This window comes from Pithys albifrons, chromosome 6, assembly GCF_047495875.1.
Source record: "Pithys albifrons albifrons isolate INPA30051 chromosome 6, PitAlb_v1, whole genome shotgun sequence".
In the NCBI taxonomy this organism is placed as follows: domain Eukaryota; kingdom Metazoa; phylum Chordata; class Aves; order Passeriformes; family Thamnophilidae; genus Pithys; species Pithys albifrons.
Genome location: NC_092463.1, coordinates 38,593,795 through 38,614,900, shown reverse-complemented (window position 1 = coordinate 38,614,900; position 21,106 = coordinate 38,593,795). Strand labels below are relative to the sequence as shown.

Genomic DNA, 21,106 nt, shown 5'->3' with positions numbered 1-21,106 from the left:
AGATGTAAGTAGAATATACTTCTGTAGAGTTTGTGTTGAATGCTGTTGTATTCACAAATTCATGTTGTTTGCTGCTAATCTCTAGGTTGGATACCTGTGGGGGTGGGATAAATGAACAAGCCAGATTTGCCTTCAGAATTTTGTTTCCTGCTTTTGAGTATGTTTTCAGCCACAGATTATGGCTGTTAATTTGAGAGGAAGCAGCTGGTTGCACCAGATTGCCACAGTCACTCATTGAAACATCTTCCATGAATTGGAGTACCCATGAGTATGCAGGCACTGAGAGGTCTTGAAGAACTGGATTAAATCCTCTTTGGATGCCAACATAGGGTGCAGGATTTTATAAGTGATAGCAAAAGCACCACCTTTGTTTCTACATGAGGGTTAGTATACCCAGCTAGACAGGAAAGATGGCTGAGATGAAAAGAATTAGCACTGAGGTTAAATTTCAAAGAGAATCCTGGTCATTTTACTTTCTAGTAGCTGCAGATGAGATACAGTATTCTCTAATGTGATGAGGAATATATTTATGTATTTAATAATGGCCATATAAATTCCTTGGAAGTGTCCTGGAAGGAGTCCAAGTCAAATAGCAAGAGCACCTTGACCGCAAAATGTAGTGCCACATCAAAATTAAGCTTATTGAACTAGAGACTCCATGGGATACTGGTTGTTAGGAAGGCCTTGTCCATGGGGGTAGTTGCAATCAGAGGCTGCAGTTTATCCACTGTTACAGGATGTAAGAGACATCTGTAGTCTCCACTTACCCTACTGAGCATGGAGGGACTTCTTATGGCATTTCCTTCTGTAGCTGGTCAGATAGTCAAATAAAAATACAGGATCAGAGGTGAATCTGTTCAAATACCTCTGCAATTGCTCTCGATCACAGGGAGTCTTTATCATGAGGCTTGTGATGGGATTGAGTTTCTCTTTCTGTGTGTATCTACCTGCCACAGACAAAAGGGCTCTTGTTTGTCTCTGCAGTGGGAATTAGTGTCTATAAATCAAACTGAGACCTGAACCCAGCCTCACCTTTCCCTCTTTCAGCTGTATCTTCATCTGGCGTCTGAGCTCAGAGATGACCATCAACATGCGGCAGCGACTGTCTGACATGAAACAGAGAGGGAAGCAGGCAGAGAAGTCTCCTCCTCACAAGGCAGCTGGACTCATGAGGTGAGCAGAGCAGACAGAGAAGAGGTGGTGGACTTTGTAGGGTGGCCTGTGAAAAGCATGGCATTGACATGCAATTGTAATGTTTCTGCTGTCTTCACTGACAGTGTCTTCCAAAAGTTCTCTTATTTTTCTTTTGATTTTGCCATGGTTTTTGTGCCCTCCTTTTTTTTGGATATAGAAACCAGACTGTGATCTTCCAGACAGACCTAGTGGGCTTCACTGATTGCAATGTATATGCAATGCCTCTTCTATCTTAATTTAGTTTAATGATGTTGTTAGAATAGTAAGCAGTTCACCTAGGAATGCTGAGGATGGCACACAGCATCCCACCACAGAAGCTGTGATCCTTCAGTAAAGTTCTTTGGATCTAAGCTGAATGCAATTTAAGGACTGTTTTCTGCAGTGTCAGTACTGATGTATACCTGCGAGCTGCACGAGTTTGCTGTGTTGATCATAATTCAGGAGTCCTTGCAATTGTGCTCTTTCTTTGTTAACTATTTTCTGGAGACTTCGAAAAAACTCCCCTAAAGTAATTACAATATAAATAATAAATATAAAAATAATTTAAATAGGAAAAGCTCTTGGCAGCTAAATCATATTACTATTTTTTGCTTGATAAACAGCATATCTAAAAACAAACTACTACAGCCTGCAAGCTGAATAGATCTAAATTTATCTGGTGACCTTTCTTTAAAACATGGTGCTTCTGTTTTTAAACAGAACAAGAGTGACAGGGGAGTTTGGATTATTAATGTAATGGATTTGATTTCTCTGTAGTTTGTAAGTAGCTGAGACTAGTTTAACTCTGCAATGCAGAAGAGAGTCCTGACCAAGCTGATAGGAGTTCATAGTGGGGAAAAATGTCTCTATGTTCCACAATGTTCCTCCTCCATATGACTAAAGATTGAGTTCTGGATATAAAAGTACCAAAGCATTGGAAGATTTACTGCACTTGTTAAGTATCATGAGGACCTTCCCACTTCCTTTGGGAGCAAGCAGTGTTGAAACAAGTCTGTCTGCATAGTTTTGTTTTGGAAAGTCTTGTTCTCCTTATTCCTGAAACAAGTCTTGTCTCATAAGTGCTTTCCGTAACAATGCTGGGAAAACTCAGAAGTCTTTTTTTCTACCCAAAATTCTGAATCTGTCAAGCAATGTACTTTTTATAGCAGTCTCTCCATTATTCCAGCAGCTGCAGCCTTACCCTACAGCTCAGCCTGTGCCAGATAATCCCAGTCCTTTTCCACGTGAGGTGATACTTGTTTCCATCACAGACGCTTGCTGAAGGGCGGTGCTAGTGCCATGCCAAGCCCAGAACTTTATTAAACTTGTTTGGTAACCTCTTTGCAAGCCTGGAATCTACTTGTCAGCTTTGAGAGCTTGTTTTCAGTTTTGATTGACCTCTGTGGTCACTGGAGATCAGCAAAGAGGTAACTCCAGAGCATTTTGGATTGAGACTAAAGATGGAAGAAGAGCCTGTTGGACCAACATTATTGAGGTGGGAGAAGGAAAACCAATGAATTTCAGTAAGATTTTTTTTTTAGATGCCCTGTACCTGTTCCGGTTGTTTCCAAAGTCTGTCTGTGTAGGTTGCAGTGTAGAGTTGAGTTGTACTTTGTGGTGTAAAATTGTTGTCTCAAAAGAGTGACTGTAATATGAGAAAGCTCCCTGCCTGGTGGTAAGTCATTTGTTCTACAAGATTTTCTCTAGAACAAGATTACTAGAATTTGTTGGGAAAAGTAACACATTCTGCTGGTTCTATTAGTGTATTACAGAATGAATAATCAAAATAATACTGCTGTAGCAAAACCTACCTGAGGAGGCAGTGGGAGCTGAAGATTTCCAATTCAGGATAGTGCTATTTGTCCAATTTTTGAGCTTTGTAATATTGTCTGCCTCTGCAGCCTCCTTTTGTGGCAAGTTCCCGGAGTTCTCTGCTCTCTGTGGAGAGAAGGACTTTTTTTCCCTCTGTTAAAATACATTCTTACTAGTTTTGTTGAAAGCTCTCTGCTTCTGAATATTGTTAGCTTTGGTGAACTCTTGTTCTGCATCCAGCTATCAGTAGTGCCCCAGTTTTGTAAGCCTTTATCAAAGCCTCTCTTTATACAACCTGCTCTCTGAACTGAAGAGTCTCAGCATTCACGGGCCCTCCAAAAACTTTCAAAGACTAACATTTCTCCTCTGAATGAATTCTCTGACTCACCTTTGAGGGGCATTGTATTATCGTGGAACAGATGTGACCTGTATGACCCACAGTTCTCCACAGTGCACCTGAGAGCCTTTCAGTTCTGCCTCTGTTTATGGTAATGGCAGATGTTTGCTTTTTTCTGAACATGAGGAGCTTTGATAGTTCAGGATAATAGAACTTACACTTGGCTGATGTTGCTGGTACATTTTCGTTTTAAGGCTTTTGTATTTTCAGTAAAGGAATCATGGAAAGGCCATTTAATAGGGTTTTGATTTTGATCCAAGTATGTATTTATAGTTTAAAAAAGCTTGTCTCAAATTTTTGGAAGGGAAGTTTTAAAATGATTTTACTGTGGAATATTTGCAGGGCTCACAGTCATGTTTTAGCTGAGCATTTGTGGTTTTTTACATTAATTTTAAAAAATCACTTTTTCTGTTGCATTTTTTGAAGCTCTACTATAAATAGCAGGAGATAAAAATGTTATCCAAATTAAATTGTCTAAAAGTTATATATGTATGCTGAAGAAGTACTGTGTGCTCTCAGATATATTTGGAAAGAAGAGCTCCTTATCAAATTCTCAGTGAGTCTGGGAAAGCTGTCATTTCCAGGGCTCAGAATGGGTCAGGCTTTTGATGCCACATCAGAAATGGTGCCTGAGTCTGTGATGAACTACTGCAATTATTAACACCAGGGGAACTCTGAAGTCAGCTGCACTGGGATCTTTCTGTGGGGAAAAGCTGAGTAACTTTCTTTTTAAAACCTTTAGGCATTTGAGGGGGAGCATGAGGACACAATATGCTGGAGATTAGCTACCACATAGGATGTTATGGTTTCATAAATATGTCCCTAAAGATGAGGATTTAAGTAGTACAATATCAGAGTGGGAATGCTGACAACATAACCTCTTTAAATGTACAGTTGCCATTCTTGTCTGCTTTGTTTTGTTTTAAGAAAAGAAAACAAGGTTTGACTCAGGTCATACAAAGGAATACAGTGTACCTATTATCAGCTGTGTTAATACTAGACCTCCATAAGGACATATAGCACTTTAAGTCTATCTATGTGTTCTGAAGACTTTCTAACTGAAGATCTTTCCCTGCCATTGACTCCATACTTTGCAACCCTTCAAAAACTAGGAGCTGAAGGGCAACTGACTCTGCTGACCTGTACAGAACAAGATCCAGGCTGCAGCAAGGTGGGAGTTTGCCTCCTCCCAGACAACTAACGATAGGACAAGGGGAAATGGCCTGAAGTTGTGCCAAGGGAGGTTCAAGTTGGACATTAGGAAAAATTTCTTCACTGGAAGAGTGGTTAAGCATTGGGTCCCTGTGAAATGGTGGAGTCACCATCCTTGGCAGTGGTTAAAAAATGAGTAGATGTGACACTTCATCATATGGTTTAGTGAGCATGGTGGTATTCAGTCAAAGGTTGGACTTCATGATCTTGGAGGTCTTTTCCAACCTTAATGATTCTGTGAGTCTGTGATGCTAGACTGAGATAATTCCCCAGCAAAGAAGATGAGCAAGGATAATGAAAACACTTGCTCTGAGTGAGTCACATTTCACGAGAATTAGACATGTCCCTACATGCTATTCTGTAATAGCTACTCTGAAACATTCATTCTGGTATAATGATGCTTGGGGGTTGGCTGAACATGCTCTCAGTGGGAATTCAGCAAAACCCAGAAGTCTTACTCCTGCATTTTGAAAGTGCTCTCATGTGGTGCTTATTTGGAAAAAGCTCCAGTGCTTGAAAATTCACTATACATTATTCTGACTCCCATCTAATTATGAAAAAGAACCAAGGAAGAGTATTGAGATGTGCGCAACAGAGGGGCTTAGAAGAAAATTCAAGTAAGGGGAAGGCAGGGAAAGAAAGGGAAAAGGAGTGAAGTTTGAACTGAGGGATTGACTTGGACAAGAACAACAGTTAAAACACTGAAGGCTTTGGGAACCTAGGTTTCATTTCATGAGAATCTCAGTTTCAAATCAGTGGACCTAAGATCCTTTTGAAAATACCATTCTGTCATCTCCCTTCAAGTTAAAGGACTAAGTTTGAAAAGCATACTTGAGTTGTAAAATGGAGGATGTGGAAGAGGGGCATGAATTTTTGCTGGGATAATGTAAGATAACCTTACATTTGTATCAAACACATGTGGCTTCATAATTTGTTTATCACTTCTTGTGAGGTATGAAAAACACCCATCTGACTTCCAAAATGTGTTTTACATTCTCTTAGTCTACTACTTTAAGAATACTGGAACATACATTTTCTCCTCTTACTAGTTTTGTCCATCAGCATCTGATGGTCAGGGACCATCTTTCTGTTTGTAACATAAAACACATGGATAGCAATCCTCCCTTCTTCATTTACGCCAATGACAGTACACATAGGAGTTTAGCAAATACATAATCTTGCCTTGCCATATCACCTCACTGTAGTGAGGTATTCTTAAAATCTCTCAATAAACTCCTCAAACAACCATGATGAAAAAAAGCAGAAGGATGCTATCAAAGTTATGATACAAAGTTAATATTGCCTACTGCATACATATATATATGTCATATACATCATAGGAAGAAACATGGCATAGCCACAAACATACAAAGTCTTGGACTTTATTGGAATTTACCTACTTAGACACAAGAATCTGAGAGTGACAAGATGGGCCCATGCGGAGACAGTAGAAAAGATAAAAGAGACTGACAAATGTCAAAAGTAGATGAGGGTGACCACTATGAAACGGTTTCACTTAAGAACTCTGCAGACTACCCTCAGTTTCACCCTTCTTTTTGCCAGAAAATTTCAAAGCTCATCTGAAATGGCTGAGTAGTTGTTACTCAGATACTCCTAATAAAATGGAAATTAATGTTCTGCCACGACACAGGAAGAGAGAAGATTAAAACATCTTATCTACTTCTTACTATGTTTCAATACTGCCTGCAATCTGTCAGCTGCAGGTGATGTTGATTCCTTTCCAGACTGCTTTGTATTTGGTGAATGAGCTATTTTTATTTCGTGAATAGTGCTTGGCGCTCAACACCCCCCAGTGATATCCTATAAATGCCACTATTGATGAGTTTGGCACTTTAGCTCAAGGCTATGGAGTGGGTGCTACTCAGATATGTTTGTTGGGGATTCTTCTTTCCTCAATTTTTGTACAAAGGCGGTTATAACGTTTATTTGGTTCTGTGGACTTAAGGGGCGAGGGAAGGAAGGGGAAGCGTAGAAAAGAGAGGGAAGATAATGTTTGGTGTTGGTGAGTGTCCTTGATTGATATTAGACAATTCTGTGCTGGGTGTGCCTCTGAGGTCTGTGTGGTAAAACTTGTCTTGATCAACTTTAATGAAAGATCTGCCCCAAATATGTTTTACATGATCCTTGTGCTTGAAGGCAAAAATAGGCAGCGTGGTGCTCTTACAGTGTGTGGGCTGTGCCTTCTGGTTCTGCCTGGCGCAATCCTTGAAACGAACCTGTCTCTTATGGGACAATTTGCTGTAAACCTAATTACTTTCAGACAAAGACTATCTCTGACATTTTTGATGTGTAAAACAGTTCCAGAGAGAAAATGCTTAAGGGTGGAAAAATATTTGCCTTTCTAATATGGTCTATCATCTTCACCTTATCAATTGAAATGGAAGGCCCAGTTTCATTCCATTTGACTTTCTCAGCCTTGTTTTCTTCTGTGCTGATTTCTGTCATCCTTCCATGCATGTGAGATGATTGCTGTGGCAGGGTCTATGCAACTTTGTGAAGGATTTAATTTGCCCTGCTTCTCAAGTGGGTTGTGCTCGAGCAAGGGCTGTTTGGGAGAGTTGAGGCAGCCTGCTGAGTGTGGATGGTGATAAGGTGGAGAGCTGCCTGGTACAAGGATTGAAATGGTGAGCAAATCTTGACATAGACTATAATACTCCTTCTAATTCCTGCCTTCCAGGCACGAGTCCATCTCTGCCCTGTCCTCTGTGCCTGCACTCTCATCAGACAGTGACAAGGATGGTGAAGATGAAGGGAATGATGAAGATGAGTTACGTGGGCTGCAATCTTTCCATATTCAGTCCAACTGCAACACTGAGAGAGACTCAGGTATAAATGGGAGATGAGCAGGGGAAGAGATGGAGGAAAGAGGCATGAATGTGGAGGGGGAGAAGATGAGAAATGCTGGCTTAGAGATAACAAGATACAGGCAGAAAGACCAAAACAGGAACAGCTGGATAGATATCAGTGGGTAATGTGGAGCTGCCCATTCCTTCTGAAGAGGAGTACATTTCCTGTTCTCTGACTAGAAAACCAGTTGTTAAATTGCCAAGTCTGTTGGCAGTTCCCACTGGCCAAATAAATTTTGAATTAGTTTTATGGGCTTGGGTCTACAAGCTATCAGAAGTCTGCAGAAGCCAGATGAAACCTTATGGTGGATTCTAGAGGTGTCTAGTAAAATTTACAGTAGAGATTACCATTATTAATTTGATGCATTTTTACCACAGATGCTACAGTGTATTGGTCCCAAGCCTTTGGGAGGGCACTGCACTGTGGCAAGTGTTCTGCAGTGAGTCTACTGACTCAGTGAAAATCCTGAAACAGTATGTCTCCATTAAAATTTTGATACAATGATGTGGTACTCTATGGGAAGGCATGTACTGACAGTGGTTCAAAAGGTATAAGGATAGTGTCTTCGAAGAAAGATGAGGTAAGAGGTTGTTCAAAAGCTGCATTGCTGGCCAGGGATGTCAACTTGATGTACATCTTTTTACCTTTCCAGATCCAGACCTTACCCTCTCAAGAAGCCTTTCCCACTGGGAAATGAGAAGGGTGAGTTACTAAACCTTCAAATTGTATTTCTTGTCATAGGGAGACTGAAAAATTCTTACAGACATTAAAAACTTCATTTGCACAGGTGGGAAAGGTACAGCTGCAGTGGGAAACAATTGAGAAGCTTCTCTCTGAAGAATGATTTGGGGATGGCAAAGTAGAGCCTAGTTTAAGAGACTAGGGAGTTTAGAGACTAGAGTTTCACTTGGGATTTTTACATCAGTATCTTTCCATCAGATGTTATGCTTTTGCCTCTTCAATTTTGGTCTGAATCTCACATGGTGCTGGAGGTGTTCATATACTTGGATCTGAGCAAGATATTTAAATATGTTCAATTATGCAAAAAGCGGCAACAAAAGTATCATCTTTACTTGATGCTTTATGGTTAAAGGTGGAATTTTAAGCTGTCCCACAGACAGTTTTGGGGCTTTATAGAGATGGACATAATTGAGTTTTCCTGTGGGTTTTGTGGGGTATTTTCTCTAGTTTTTCAGCAAAACTCAGTCCCTAAGACTGTCTATCTTTCAATTTCCTTCAGGCCAAGGAGATAGCAGCAATCCAGCGCTCAGAGACACCAATGAGTAAGATGCCCCGGCAACGTGGGCGCTGGTCCCAGCCAACCAGCAGCATAGAGATGACAGTGAAATCCATGCTTGACTTGCGTCAGTTGGAGTCCTTCTCTGTTTCTCGTTCTCCAAGTCGAGACTCGCTGTCTCAAAATAGCAATGGGGATGATAGAGAAGAGCACACTGACCTTCCTGTGCACATCAACAAAGTAAGGGCAGTACTGCTCTGAGGAGGTGAATCTACTCTGAATGCATCTGTCCTGCATCTGTTTGTTATTGCCTATATTTATGACTAACTGATGCCATTCTTTTTATCATTAGAGGTGTTCTGAATGACTTCTGAGAAACTTGTTCAGATAACTCTTTTTGTAGTTAGTATTCCTGCAATGTGTGATTCTGCCATCTTAAAGCAGAGATCAAGTTTCTTTTCAATGACAGGAAGACCTCATGTTTTCTTTTAGCTCTTTGATTATTTATGTCAAAAACAAGCTGTGGAGCTGAGCTTGGAATTACAGATGTGTACCTGATTACCTGTTAGGTCACTCTGCTGGGGAGCAGTGTCTTGACTCCAGTAGCCACTGAAATGTGGTTTATATTATTTCCTTGGCTGTAGGCTGTGCTAGATCAGTAAGTTCTCTTTAATCTTTGTATTGAGAGGTTGCAGCAATTAATATGTGCTCATACCTCAGAAAGCTAATGCTGTTTCTCAGTCGCAGTCTGTGTCAGTGCCTAAATTCATTAAAGTTTTTCCTTCCTTTATAACTGCGTGACTGAGGAGAGAATTGGGCTTGTGTGCAGTAAATCAGTTTTTCAGCTGTGGCTCACTTTTGTGACTTACGTCTGATCAGTTTCTAGAAGGAAATGGAAGAACCTACTGCTGCATGGCTTATGCTCCTGATGTGTGGTGAAAGAGTACTTTAACAAGGAATCTTAGGGCTTTGCAAACAGGAAATAAAACAGGAAAGTACAGCAGTAGTCTGTAGTTTAGTAAATAAGGAATAGAAAACAAATAGGGGTGCCATGTTTTCTGATCTCAGATGACTGGTCATATTCTGTGGTGTAATGGATACTTTCTAGCTCTGCACAGCACTTGCTGACTTAAGATAATACTATCTTCTCTCACTTTTATGAATCCAGGTTGGCAGCTCAATACCTCCCCAAGGTAATGGTTCTTGCGTGCGACCCCAAGTGATTCGGCTTGTGTCTTGTGAAGATGGGATTTTCTCTCAGGAACTGGAACCTTCAGAGAGTGAGGAATGTGTAATCTACCCCGAGCAAGATGAAATCCATCCCACAGACTCTAGCAGGTTAAAAATGAGTTCTCTGCTGTGCATGGCTTAGATGTTTCTGTTCTGGTTTCGTTGCAGCTTGTGTGTTAACTTGGATGAGTAGATTGATGTCAGGCATGTTTAGATGAGAATTATGTCAGACAGATGCCAAAGGAATATGAAACTAAGAAGGCACTGTTAAAATAATTTTCCTCTGAGGAAACTGCACATAAGCAGTCTCCTCTAAGTTGTTTTTTTTATTATTATTATTTTTATTTTTTTCTGGGTTTTTTTTTGAATAAACAACTTGGGAGCAACCTTTTTGCTTTCTCCCTTATCTGGGTTGAAATAAGCAAGAGAAAACTTGGAACCTGAAATACCACTCAACAGTGACACATATGTGACAGTGAAATGTCTGTCCAGAAGAAATGACAGAACATTTATGACAATTGGGAAAGAATTTAACAAATGTAGTATGTGATGACTCTTTTATGGGAAATAGAATGGCTTGCATGATATAGGTGGAATGGAAAAGGACACTGGAGACAGTGGAGACCTTTTTTATTCCTCTGCTGTTTCTTCTGTTTTAATTTTATGTCATTTAATTTTGTTGTGCTCCATTTTATTTTCTTTCCCTGAATTTTATTCTCCCCTTCCCCTCTTAACCTGATGTTAATAGCTCTTTAATTTCCTTTGTCTTTTCCTGTTCTGTTGCAAAGAGTAGGCTGATAGCTTTAGACAGACTTTTATGCGAGAGTGCATGCCAAGATTTTGCAGTTGAAGCTGCTAGGTTTCACCTAGTTTCTGTATTTTTCATTTTCAATTTTATTATGGTAATATTTGGACAGAGTAGAACCATGTGCTGCTCCGTTGTATAAGAAAGGGAGAGCCTCTGGTGCTGCTGAGTACAGACTGGACACATCTCAGTGTCCATAGAGTTTGGAGCTGCCAGGGGTAGTGCCATTGGGTGACTTCTGCTTCCTATCTTGCACTGAAGGACATTTGAAATCAAAGTATTTAATAAAGTGGAAAACTGAAGTCCTTAGTCATCAGGCTAGTGACATTTGACAAAATAAGGTTCGTGAAATCACAACAGGAATCAGGAACTCTGTCCTACAACATTGTATTTTTGTACGATGTTCTTCACTAAATTAGTCTTTCTCTAACCCAGGATCTTCTATATTTTTCATCAGAGAAGTTGCTCAAAGGAGCATGTCATGAACATGGAAAAAATAGTGTATTAGAGCTTAAATCTATGGCAAACTGGAGTTTCTCTCATGCAGGTATAGGCCTGGTTTTAGTCTCTTTCTCATCACTTAGACCTCCATATTCATTCCTCACCTGTGCTGGAAATCGGGCCAAGGCAGTGTGGTGCTGGTGCCTGGTAATCATGGGAACTGACAACACCCAGAAAGTCAGACAGTCCCCTTGGGACTTCACTGTCCAAGCTTAATGAAATGCAAAAACTATACTGTATTATAATGAGAGAAATGAACTTCTTTTTCTCTTTAAAGCCTTACATTTGTAATCAAAGGTGTTACTAACACAGGTAAGGCCTTATTAAAGTTAAAATGTGCTTCTTTACATGTAAAACAAATCTCTCTTCTAGTGCTGTATCTTCCTGTCTCTCTTGTAGTGAGTTCCAGGTAAAAGCACTGCCCCATGGGAAGTTATGTAGAGGTTATCACAGTAATGGATGCCCAGACAAGCACAGTCCAGACAGTGCTTGCTCTGTAGATTACAGCAGCAGTCGTCTGTCCAGCCCAGACCATCCAAATGAAGGTAAGATGCAAAGGCTCTATAAATGTATTTTTGTGTGAGCTCTTTATGAGTTGAACTGAGGTCACACTCCTATTAGTCTCACTGGTACTGCTGTAAAGATTCAGGCATATTGGAACAGACACCTCAGTGAAGCCACTGTAGAAGCAGGAGTTAGTGCACTCTCCTTGTGCATCTTTGGCTTTCTTTTACCTTGGTAGATAAGGAGGCAGTTTTAGTGTTAATTATCCCATAGGCTATGTTGTTTGTCTGGTATGGTAGATTAGACAATTATCATACATGATGCTGACTGACTTAACATTCTAGGTTCAATGTAGCATCTTTGTTGAATTTTTTTTCTAACCTGGTTAATGTTACTCTGATTAAGTTATTACAGCATTGAGGGGTTTTTTGCCTTTTGTCAGATTCCGAAAGTACTGAGCCCCTGAGTGTCGATGGCGTCTCAGACCTGGAGGGAGAAGAAGGAGAGGAGGATGTGGGTACTAGCATGCCAGAAGGAGAAATTCCCCAGATACCTGATCAGGAAAAGTTCCTCAAGGAACATTTTGGGACCCTGAGTGACACTGATGGAAAAGGTACATCTTTCTGCCAAGTGGGGTTACTCTGTGAGGTCGCTCCTGATTTTTCCCCTGTATGAACCAAACCAGTCTACAAGTTCTACTAGGTCTTTCATGGATGTGTGTGTATAGGAGGTGGGGAAAATGGGAAACAGTGTAGAGAGGCATAAAGAAGTATGACAGCTGTTAACTCCATCGGTCTGTGTGTAACTCGGTGTGGATGAGATTGTGGTCTATGTCAGTTTGCGTTATTATCCCTGGAATCTTGAAGAGCTGTTCTCCTGTTCCCGGACTAATTTTTCTGTTGCTTACAAAGGTAGTAACTGTGTATTCACCTCCCCCAATAGGAGACATGCAGTGGCCTCTAGTGGTGTATCAAGGCATAGCAAATGTCACAAAAGAAAAGACTGAAATGCTGGGTGGAGGGAGAGAATAAGAGGAGACATCAGAGTGGCAAAGGAACTGGTTTGTCTTTATCGATCAACTCCAGAACAAAACATATCTTTTTAGAATTGATAATGGTTTCAGGCAGCAATATATGAGTTACTAGTTCTTTTTTTTTTTTTTTTTTTTCCCTTTTTTCCCCCCTCTTTGATTGTTTTGTTTTCTGCTTGATGCCAGCGCCTCACAGTCCTACAGGCAGGATAGGACACAAAGGAAAGCAAAAAAGGAGGAGGCGTACCCTTAGGGAGCGTAGTAGCTTAAGGCAGAGTAATCTAAGTAGAACAGAAAAGGCAAATGAAATATAATTACTTTGTTCTCTGTGGTTTTAACTCAAAAAAAATCCCTTGGATATGAGCGAATACTTGATAGTCTCTGTGATAAGAAAATGCATGTGTCAGAATGTTTGTTCTATAACTAAACTGTTCATTTTTCTCTCTCCTTTAACCAAAATTTTTAGGTGGCTCATGTAGGAATTTGGAAAAAACGGAAAACCTCAGCATTTCCTCTCGCTTTCTTTCCCAGTCCCCGGCTCTCAGGTATGGCTCAGCTTTTTTGAGTGTTTTTGTCTATTTTTACAAGTATGAGCAGGTCTCATGCAAGGTCCTGGGTGAAAAAAGTTGAGCAAACTTCTGGCCTTGGTGTGCCTAGGCAGAGCAAAGTGTTAGCATAGCACCTGACAGGCTTGTTGCAGGCCGTTGTGATTTGGACAGGCTGTCCTGGGTCACTTTAGCTGTTCTATTTCTTCCTAAAGTGACACTATTGTTCGTTTTCCTCTTCCAACAGTGTGCTTAATTGTTTCATGATTAATGCCTTGATTGATTAAGTTGGATGAATTGCTAATAATCTAAATTACTCTTCACTGTTTATGCTCTGTTTATTCTTTTGCATTTCATTCAGCTTGGACAATGAAAGTAGACTTGTCAAGTTTTCCTTTGTTTTACAGTCTTTCTTACTTAGCTTTGTTTCTCAGTTCCATGCCTTCACAGGGTGTTCTGGTGTCTCACAAAAAGCCCCTGATGGGGGTATTGTTCTTCCAAAAAACCCTCAGCCCTAAAGCACCCCAAGAGGCCCCTCCAAGCTATTTCCCTTCTTGTTAAAAAAAAATCCCAACAAAACAAACAAAGAAAAAACAAACAAACAAACAAAAAATTAGGTAAATACTTTTGTTGATTTGGATTAAAAAATGTTTACAGCAAATACTTCTCTATTTCTCTAAAATGCCAACCTGAAATCTCTGGTCTAAGGAATTTCTTTGTGTAGGGCCGAACAGATTTGAATACATCTTCTATGGTTCACCAGCTGTGTCTAAATTCAATGTGTTAGGGAAAGTGGTTATTGCTATAAGCAGCTGCTGTTGCTGCTGTCAGGAGTGCCTCATAGTCTGTCTCATGTTGGGACTGTATATTTGGGAAGAAAGACAGTGGTTAGCTATTGTGTAAACTTCTGGAGAGTTGCAGTGATGAGTTCAGTGATGAAGGAAGTCACTGGTGTTCTAGAGATGTACCAAGAGAGGTAATTTTACATTGTTAAAACCTCTGGGCTTTTGATCTGTTTAACTGTTCAAACATTGAATGTTGCCTCCTTTCTGAAGTAAGCCCACTGTTCTTGTCTGAAGTGGAGAGGAAGAGGAAATTAGGCTTTCCTCTTGAAAATACTTACCAGCTTTCCTGGTCATTATGCTTTCATAATGTTAGGAAAGCATAATTACTTCCTCTTAGGATATCTTAGAATTGAAGAGATTTGTTAGTAAGGTGTGCTGAGAGAAAAGACTTTGCTCAGTCTTCCCTATGCCTGGAATTTTTCCTTTTCTTTTCCCTTCACCTTTTACAGTGTCCTCCATGGAAACAGCAACCCAATGCCATTTGTGATTGCACAGCCTAAAGGCAAATGCCTGAAGACTAGAGCTTGCAGGGTTGAATAGAATGAAGTGGTAACAGTTTAGGGCTCTGGACTTGAAAAAGTCCAGATAGGGAAGGGATCTTTATCCCAGAGAAACTGGCTTCATGCATGTTCCTGTTTATCCAGGGTAACATACTTACTTCTTCTAACTGGGGTTCCTTTATTGTTTTCTCTAGACGATTGTCACTCTCTTCATCAGATCTGATACTGGATTCAAAGCCCATCGAGTTGCCAACCCAGACTAACCAGTTTACACCAGACCTGTTGAAAAATGACAGCAGCCATCCTGGTGATGCACTGGAGAACAGCCAGCTCCTGGAGCGTGTAAATTTAAATCGAGCTGTTTATGTTCAGAAAAGACGCAGATCGGTTTTGGAGGCCTGCAGAGTTGGTATGGCTCCTGGACGGGTTATCGCCTCCTTTCCAGAAGGCCCTGCAAATGCAGTGATGAGAAAGGCACAGTCAGTTCATGACCTTGTGCATGAGGGTAAGGAGATAGGTTGGAATGAAAGTATAAGCCCAAGAATTAAATGGGGACATTTGAGTGAAGATTTAAATTAAGTTCGTCTTTCTACATTCTGAGTCACAGGCTTTACATGTCTTCTAACTCCTAGCCTGTCAAGGGAAAATATTTTCAATTTGTAATGCAGATGTTGGTCTTCTAATTATCAGTCTCTGATATTTGTCTGGCAGCTGTGTGAGGAGTATTGGCAAGGGTGAAATGAAATATTTGCAAAAAGTTCTCTCTTGCTGTGGGTAGTTAGTTGCTCCAAGCTAAGACTGAACCTGCCCAGGTTGGGGAGGAGAGAAAGAAGGAAGGAGGAGACTGTAACAGAGAGCTCACTGTATCCATGTCTTCTGTGTGGAGTAACTCTATTTTTGAAAAAATCAACTCATGAAACTTTATTGTGCATGCAGTTTGCTTAAAAAATTAAAACTCACCTAATTACCACAACAGCTATCTTAAGTTTTCACCTGTTTCCTCTGGCCTCTCTGTTAACAGTCACAGTAATCTGAGGTCTTCTGACCATATGCTTTTAAGAACAAATCTTTCTCATCAGGAAAGCAGCAGTATGTGAGCAGAATGAGGGATGGGAAAAAAAGAAAGCTGTTGAGGCTTGGTGATAATACCTTGAAGTAGTGGTTTTGTACATATCTCCCAGGGGCTGAACTGAGGCACATAGGCAGCTCTGTTAACTTTCCAATTTAGGAACTCACCACAGGCTCTCGTCTATTTTTGGTATGTTTGTCTGTTTAATTTTCACAGATAAGGGTCCTGGAGTGATATCCTCTGCCAAGCAGCGTCCTCAGACTCTTTTGGTGGTTGAGAAGGATCCCAGACCTAACAATTGCAGGGTGTTATCAGCCAGTATGTTGAAGATGGATGGATCTGGTGCTCTGCTGGCCAAAGATGTCAGGGCTGCGAAACCAAAGTCCTACATGAACCCCACAACCAGCTTCCGGGCTAAGATGTCAAGGAGCATATCTGTAGGGGAAAATCTATACCTTGGTTGCTCCACTGAAATGTTGACTGATGGGAGGACTAGCCCTCCAGTGCCAGAGAAGACACAATTTAGTTCCACAGCAGATGCTGAGAAGATTAAGTTACCAGTGAAAGAAAATGTTCCAATGAAACCCACACTACAGCCAGTTGTAAACTGCTCATCTCCCAAGTCCTTCCACAGCAAGTTGGCATCATCAAACCGAGCACACCTGATTCTTGACATTCCCAAGCCATTGCCTGATAGACCCACATTGGCCTCCTTCTCACCCACTACCAAAACAAAAACCCTGCTTGAGCCACAGTCTCCACAGTCACCTGCAGGGGCCTCTAAAAAGAAACCCATTTTTCCTGAAGTCCGAACCTCCAAGAGGGAGAACCAAACTGCCGGGTCTCTGGTTCCTAGTAGAGAGATACCAACAGGGCTTGCTAAGGAGAGCCCAGTGGATTGTTCAGTCTCAAGGACAGATTGCCAGGATGAGCCAGGGGTCAGTAGTCTAAAACTGAGGGAATTGTCAGAAAGCCAGCACCTAAGGTCTACTGAGAGCACACTGCCTAGGTGCAGGGAGAGGATCACCGGCATCGCCTGTGTGCTAGACAACCAACCTGGACTTTGTCCACTAGACCCTGTCAGGCCGAGGTCTCCTACATCTGTAACTGCCTCAGCACAGGTCTCAGGTGTGCATGGATACCCATATCTTATCTTCCCCCTTCTGTCTCCTGTCTTTGTGAACCGCCTCATGATCCCATCACATTTCTTTACGTCCAGCTTCTGGCCTGTCTCGTCCTGTCTGCACCTGTCTCGTTCCATAAGCCATCCCCTCAATGGTGAGACACTTCTTCAACCTAACATCTTTTTCTCAGTCTTTAGTTTCCATTTCCTCTGGGTCTTTGTCTGATGGTCCTTCTTAGCTGAATGTTTTGTAGACCTCAGCATTGTTGTGTATTTAGTGGTTTAGCTGTACAATTACCTATAGGAGCTCAAGCCTGTTTCTGGTCAATGCTAAAAGCTGACATGCTGGGAATCCCTAAGAGTCTGTAGGTCTTATCCCCCTCAGAGTACGTTTGACCAGCAGATGAGGGTACAGGCCAGCATATGCTAGCTGAACCACTGATAACACTGACAGTGAAGTTATGCCAGGCACCTCAAGCTTTGTTAATATGCAAAGTGTGCGGGGCCCAGAAGGATTTGCACACAATTTTCTCTTGTGAGATAAGACTTGACCAGGGTGAGCAAGTTGCTGTAGCCACTTGTGAGAGCGAAAAGGTCTCTGCTTTGAGGACACGCCTGCAAAATGGATATGCAGTACATGTGCAGGCCTAGCTGGGCCTGGGTAGGAGGAAACTTTCACCTGCTGAAAACAGCTCTTGGATCTGTTAGAGGCCCTGGTTTTTAAGGTACTTCAACTAAATGAAAACTAGCAGGTAGTTTCAAACTGAAGCAAAAATCCTTCCCTCCAGGGCCGGAAAACCTCCAGTGGCAGAGAAGACACAGTTTAGTCCCACACCATCTGCTGTGGTACTATAACCTCAGACATTTTTCTTTTGTGTCACAATCTGAAAGGAAATACACTTTTCTGTGTCGTGTAATAGAACGCTAGATGTTAACCACTGCACTGATACCTTGTACCTTCAGGGGCTATGAAGTGCACAGGTTTTAATACCTTTTGCTGCTCTTGTACTTGCTCACATCTGAGAAGGGATAACTCTGTAATCCTCTGATCAATTACTTTCTGTGGTGGCAGGCTGTTGCACCATTTATTGCAACAGTTAAGCACAATATTTCTGCACTGAGGGATTGCAGAAGGATAATCTGGTTTTGATTTTTCTTTTTACATTTCTAGAGGGATGAAACACCCTGAGATTGAAGCACTGTTATGTAAAATGAAATTATGAAATACAGTGTTTTGTCTCAGACCTGCTCTTCTCATACTGTTGTTGCTCCGAAGGATAGTGAGTGTGTCTGAAACTTTCAGACCCTCCTCATACAGGGGTGAGCTTTGTTCCAGCAGCAGATGCAGCCTGAAGCTGTGGAATCACATTCTACAGCAGGGTTGTAGTTGTCTATACTCTTTAGGCTGAGTTTTCTCCTTTGGATTTGGAAATCAGGCAATATAGAAAATGGGTTTTGCTCAGTTTGCAGAATTAGCACAGATAGTACAGAGAAAGAGCAAGGTTTTTTCAGTATTGATTTTTCTTTTTTTAAGCAGTTCCCAAGATACAGTGCATCTTGACAGAATATTTAACAGCAATCTTTAGTGAGCAGGATGATTTAGCACTGTGGATTTTCAACATTTTGTTTACTCAGTATACAGCTGTCAACCTTAAGCTTCTTACAGACCAAGTGTACCTAATTTTTAGTGGTAGATGCTGGAAAAGCTGTTTAGATCCAAGCTGACTGTTGCTGTGAACAGCTTACTGTGGCTTATATAAATCACAGTGTGGCAGTTTAGATTAAAACTGTAAGTTTGACAGAGAGCTGTTCTGCTTCTGACTTGCTCTTTGACTTTGGGTTTCCACTTAATTTTTCTGTCCTTCCATTTTCCTTCTTGTATAACAGCTGTAGATAAAGAGACTTAATTTTTCTTGTTAGAGCATTTTGACATCTACAGTTCAAGTGCTGTAGATGTGCTTAATGATGTTGCTGTGTTTAATATGCTATGTTGGTTTCCGAAGAGCTCTGCTCTGCACACCTAAGAGGCAGAAAATGCCTGTTACTTCAGCATTCGTTAGGTTTTGTGACCTTCCTCCAGACTGGCAGCTCACAGAGCTGGGGACCAGAGTAAAAAGGATGACCAGAGGAGAAGTCCAGAAACAATCATGAGAAGAAACAGTTAGGTTTCAAACATAAAGATGAAAAGACAGGGGGGCAGAAGGCAAGAATCTTGGACTGTACTGAAGCCCACTGTGCTTGAACTCCATGGGTGATTTGGGATCAAAATACGCAGACGGAAGGATTTGTTCATGCCCCTTTGTTCCTCTAGATGTTTTTGTTTATATATAAATAGATGTTTTTCTAGCTGTATTTGTTTATACATCATCTAGATGTATTCATAAAATTAGCTCAGGCCTCCTCCAGCATGTTCAAAGATGATGTTCTTAGAAATGGAGAAATGATAGTGCTAATGTGACCAAGTTTTGGTTTTAGGCAACTAAAGGAAGTTGAATGGCCTTTGTCCAAGCCTTTGTGAATTGAAGATAACCACAGATTGTGTGTGTGTCTGTATCTTTGTTCATGGCATATGTGTAACTCATGAAAGTGTATATTTTACTAAAAAATTGCAAGCCTTTGAGTCTTATGCCTTGGAGATAATATCTGGTGGGGACAGGCAGAAGATACTGTCCTTCAGTTGCTTGCTTTTATTTTTCAGTTTTGAATTCTGATGTATCAGCAGTGTCTGTCCTGGGTTGCTCAGAAATGCAATTCTATTGTGATTGAGTTTGTTTGTCAGCACTTGTCTAGACCTGAGTCCTCACTAGAGAATACTGTAATAATTCAGTATAATCCATCATCCTCAGCACTTAGTTGGACACTGCAGAAGGATGCTTGAGGGGAAGATTGTAGATTTCTGACTATGTGAAATCTAAATTAGAGGCTCCTCAGATCAGTCCCTCTTGCCTCTGGAAGCCTTAATAGAAACTTGACTTTAATTATAATTGGAAATGGGTAATCTGTGACTATTCTTGACTGTGACAAAAATGTGAAACCTGAGAATAAGCATTGCTTACTTTAGAGAGTCTAAAGATTGGAACAATAGGGATGTTTGAAACAACCGGAATCTCTAGGTAGTATGAAGGAAAGCTTATGTAGAACTTGCCTATTTAATGGTTTGCTCAAATCAGCCCTAAAAGTTGAATGAGAAGTGTGTGCACATTATCGTTCAAATACGTATTAAAAACTTGTTTTCTTACCCAGCTGTGAAGTTGCATATAGTGGAGTGTCTGTGCCTTAACTCGGGCTTTTATTTTTCCCTCCCATTCAGAATCGGGCATCAGCATAGAGCAGTGTGAGCACGTGGTATCTGAGCTCCAGGACAGCATGCGCAGGGCTGTTCACCTGTACCGCATGGTGAGTGACTGCAGGCGTGGGCCCTGTCACGGCAGGTTGGCTTTACACCCCACAGACATTGAACGTGTGTGCTTGCTGAATTGAGGTGTTCTGCTGACTGTGTGTTCAATGTCACAAGCTGCCTGGTTGTCCACTTCACCTTTATCTTGAAGCAGGGAGTCAGGAGCTCCCAGTTTCCAGCTTTTGGATTTTCCAATGATTTGCTGTGGTTCTCTGAGCAAATTAATTAACTTTTCAGTCTGTTTAAACTATCTGTGAACTGAAGATAGCAATATGCTGTTTTTTAAAGGGATATTAGGGAATTAGTGTTTATAGAGTGCTTTTTGGATATGAAATGTTTATTACAGGAGCTTTAAGTTTTATTATCCCCATCTGTTCTTTGTCTTTGATGCATAGCAAAAGGATTAGCAAATGTGAGATACCATGGGAGCCCAGCTGTGAGAGGGAACATGCAACCATTCGCCTGTCCCCCTCACTGCCAGACCAGAGTTAAGTGCAGCACTATATAACATTTCTTTGCTTAGCACTGATCTGTCAAGTCTCCTGTAATGAGCCTGAAAACTTCCATGGTGAATATCTGACATGCGGTCCTCTGTAGCTCTGGCCACAGCCCTTGAATAAGCTCTTCTCTGAGCTTGCTCTGTTCCTGTGACCAGCTGTGTCTGACAGACAGGAGGGAAAGGAGACTGTGGCCCTGTGCTGCAGCTTAGAAACATAGCACCTCCTTAAGCCCAGTATAAGGGGAACACTAACCAGAAATGTACTTCCCACCTCTGTCCTATTGGAGTAATGCCTCTGGATTTTGTGTAACTAGTAGTATTGGATGCATGCCCTGCCCATGACTAAATAAGCAGTCTCA

At 41.2% G+C, this 21,106-nt stretch overlaps 1 protein-coding gene across 3 annotated transcripts in view; it reads left to right on the top strand.

Moving 5' to 3' along the window:
• MAPKBP1 (mitogen-activated protein kinase binding protein 1) overlaps window positions 1-21,106 on the top strand; it is a 99,368-nt gene that overhangs the window by 73,252 nt on the left and 5,010 nt on the right. For all 3 annotated transcript variants that reach the window (XM_071558374.1, XM_071558372.1, XM_071558373.1), the window contains 11 exons: window positions 1,048-1,173; window positions 7,293-7,441; window positions 8,115-8,164; window positions 8,703-8,939; window positions 9,868-10,037; window positions 11,635-11,780; window positions 12,182-12,352; window positions 13,236-13,314; window positions 14,854-15,164; window positions 15,945-16,856; window positions 20,162-20,247. In XM_071558374.1, coding sequence (XP_071414475.1) covers window positions 1,048-1,173; window positions 7,293-7,441; window positions 8,115-8,164; window positions 8,703-8,939; window positions 9,868-10,037; window positions 11,635-11,780; window positions 12,182-12,352; window positions 13,236-13,314; window positions 14,854-15,164; window positions 15,945-16,856; window positions 20,162-20,247 — 2,437 coding nt within the window. The remainder of the gene's footprint in view (window positions 1-1,047; window positions 1,174-7,292; window positions 7,442-8,114; window positions 8,165-8,702; window positions 8,940-9,867; window positions 10,038-11,634; window positions 11,781-12,181; window positions 12,353-13,235; window positions 13,315-14,853; window positions 15,165-15,944; window positions 16,857-20,161; window positions 20,248-21,106) is intronic.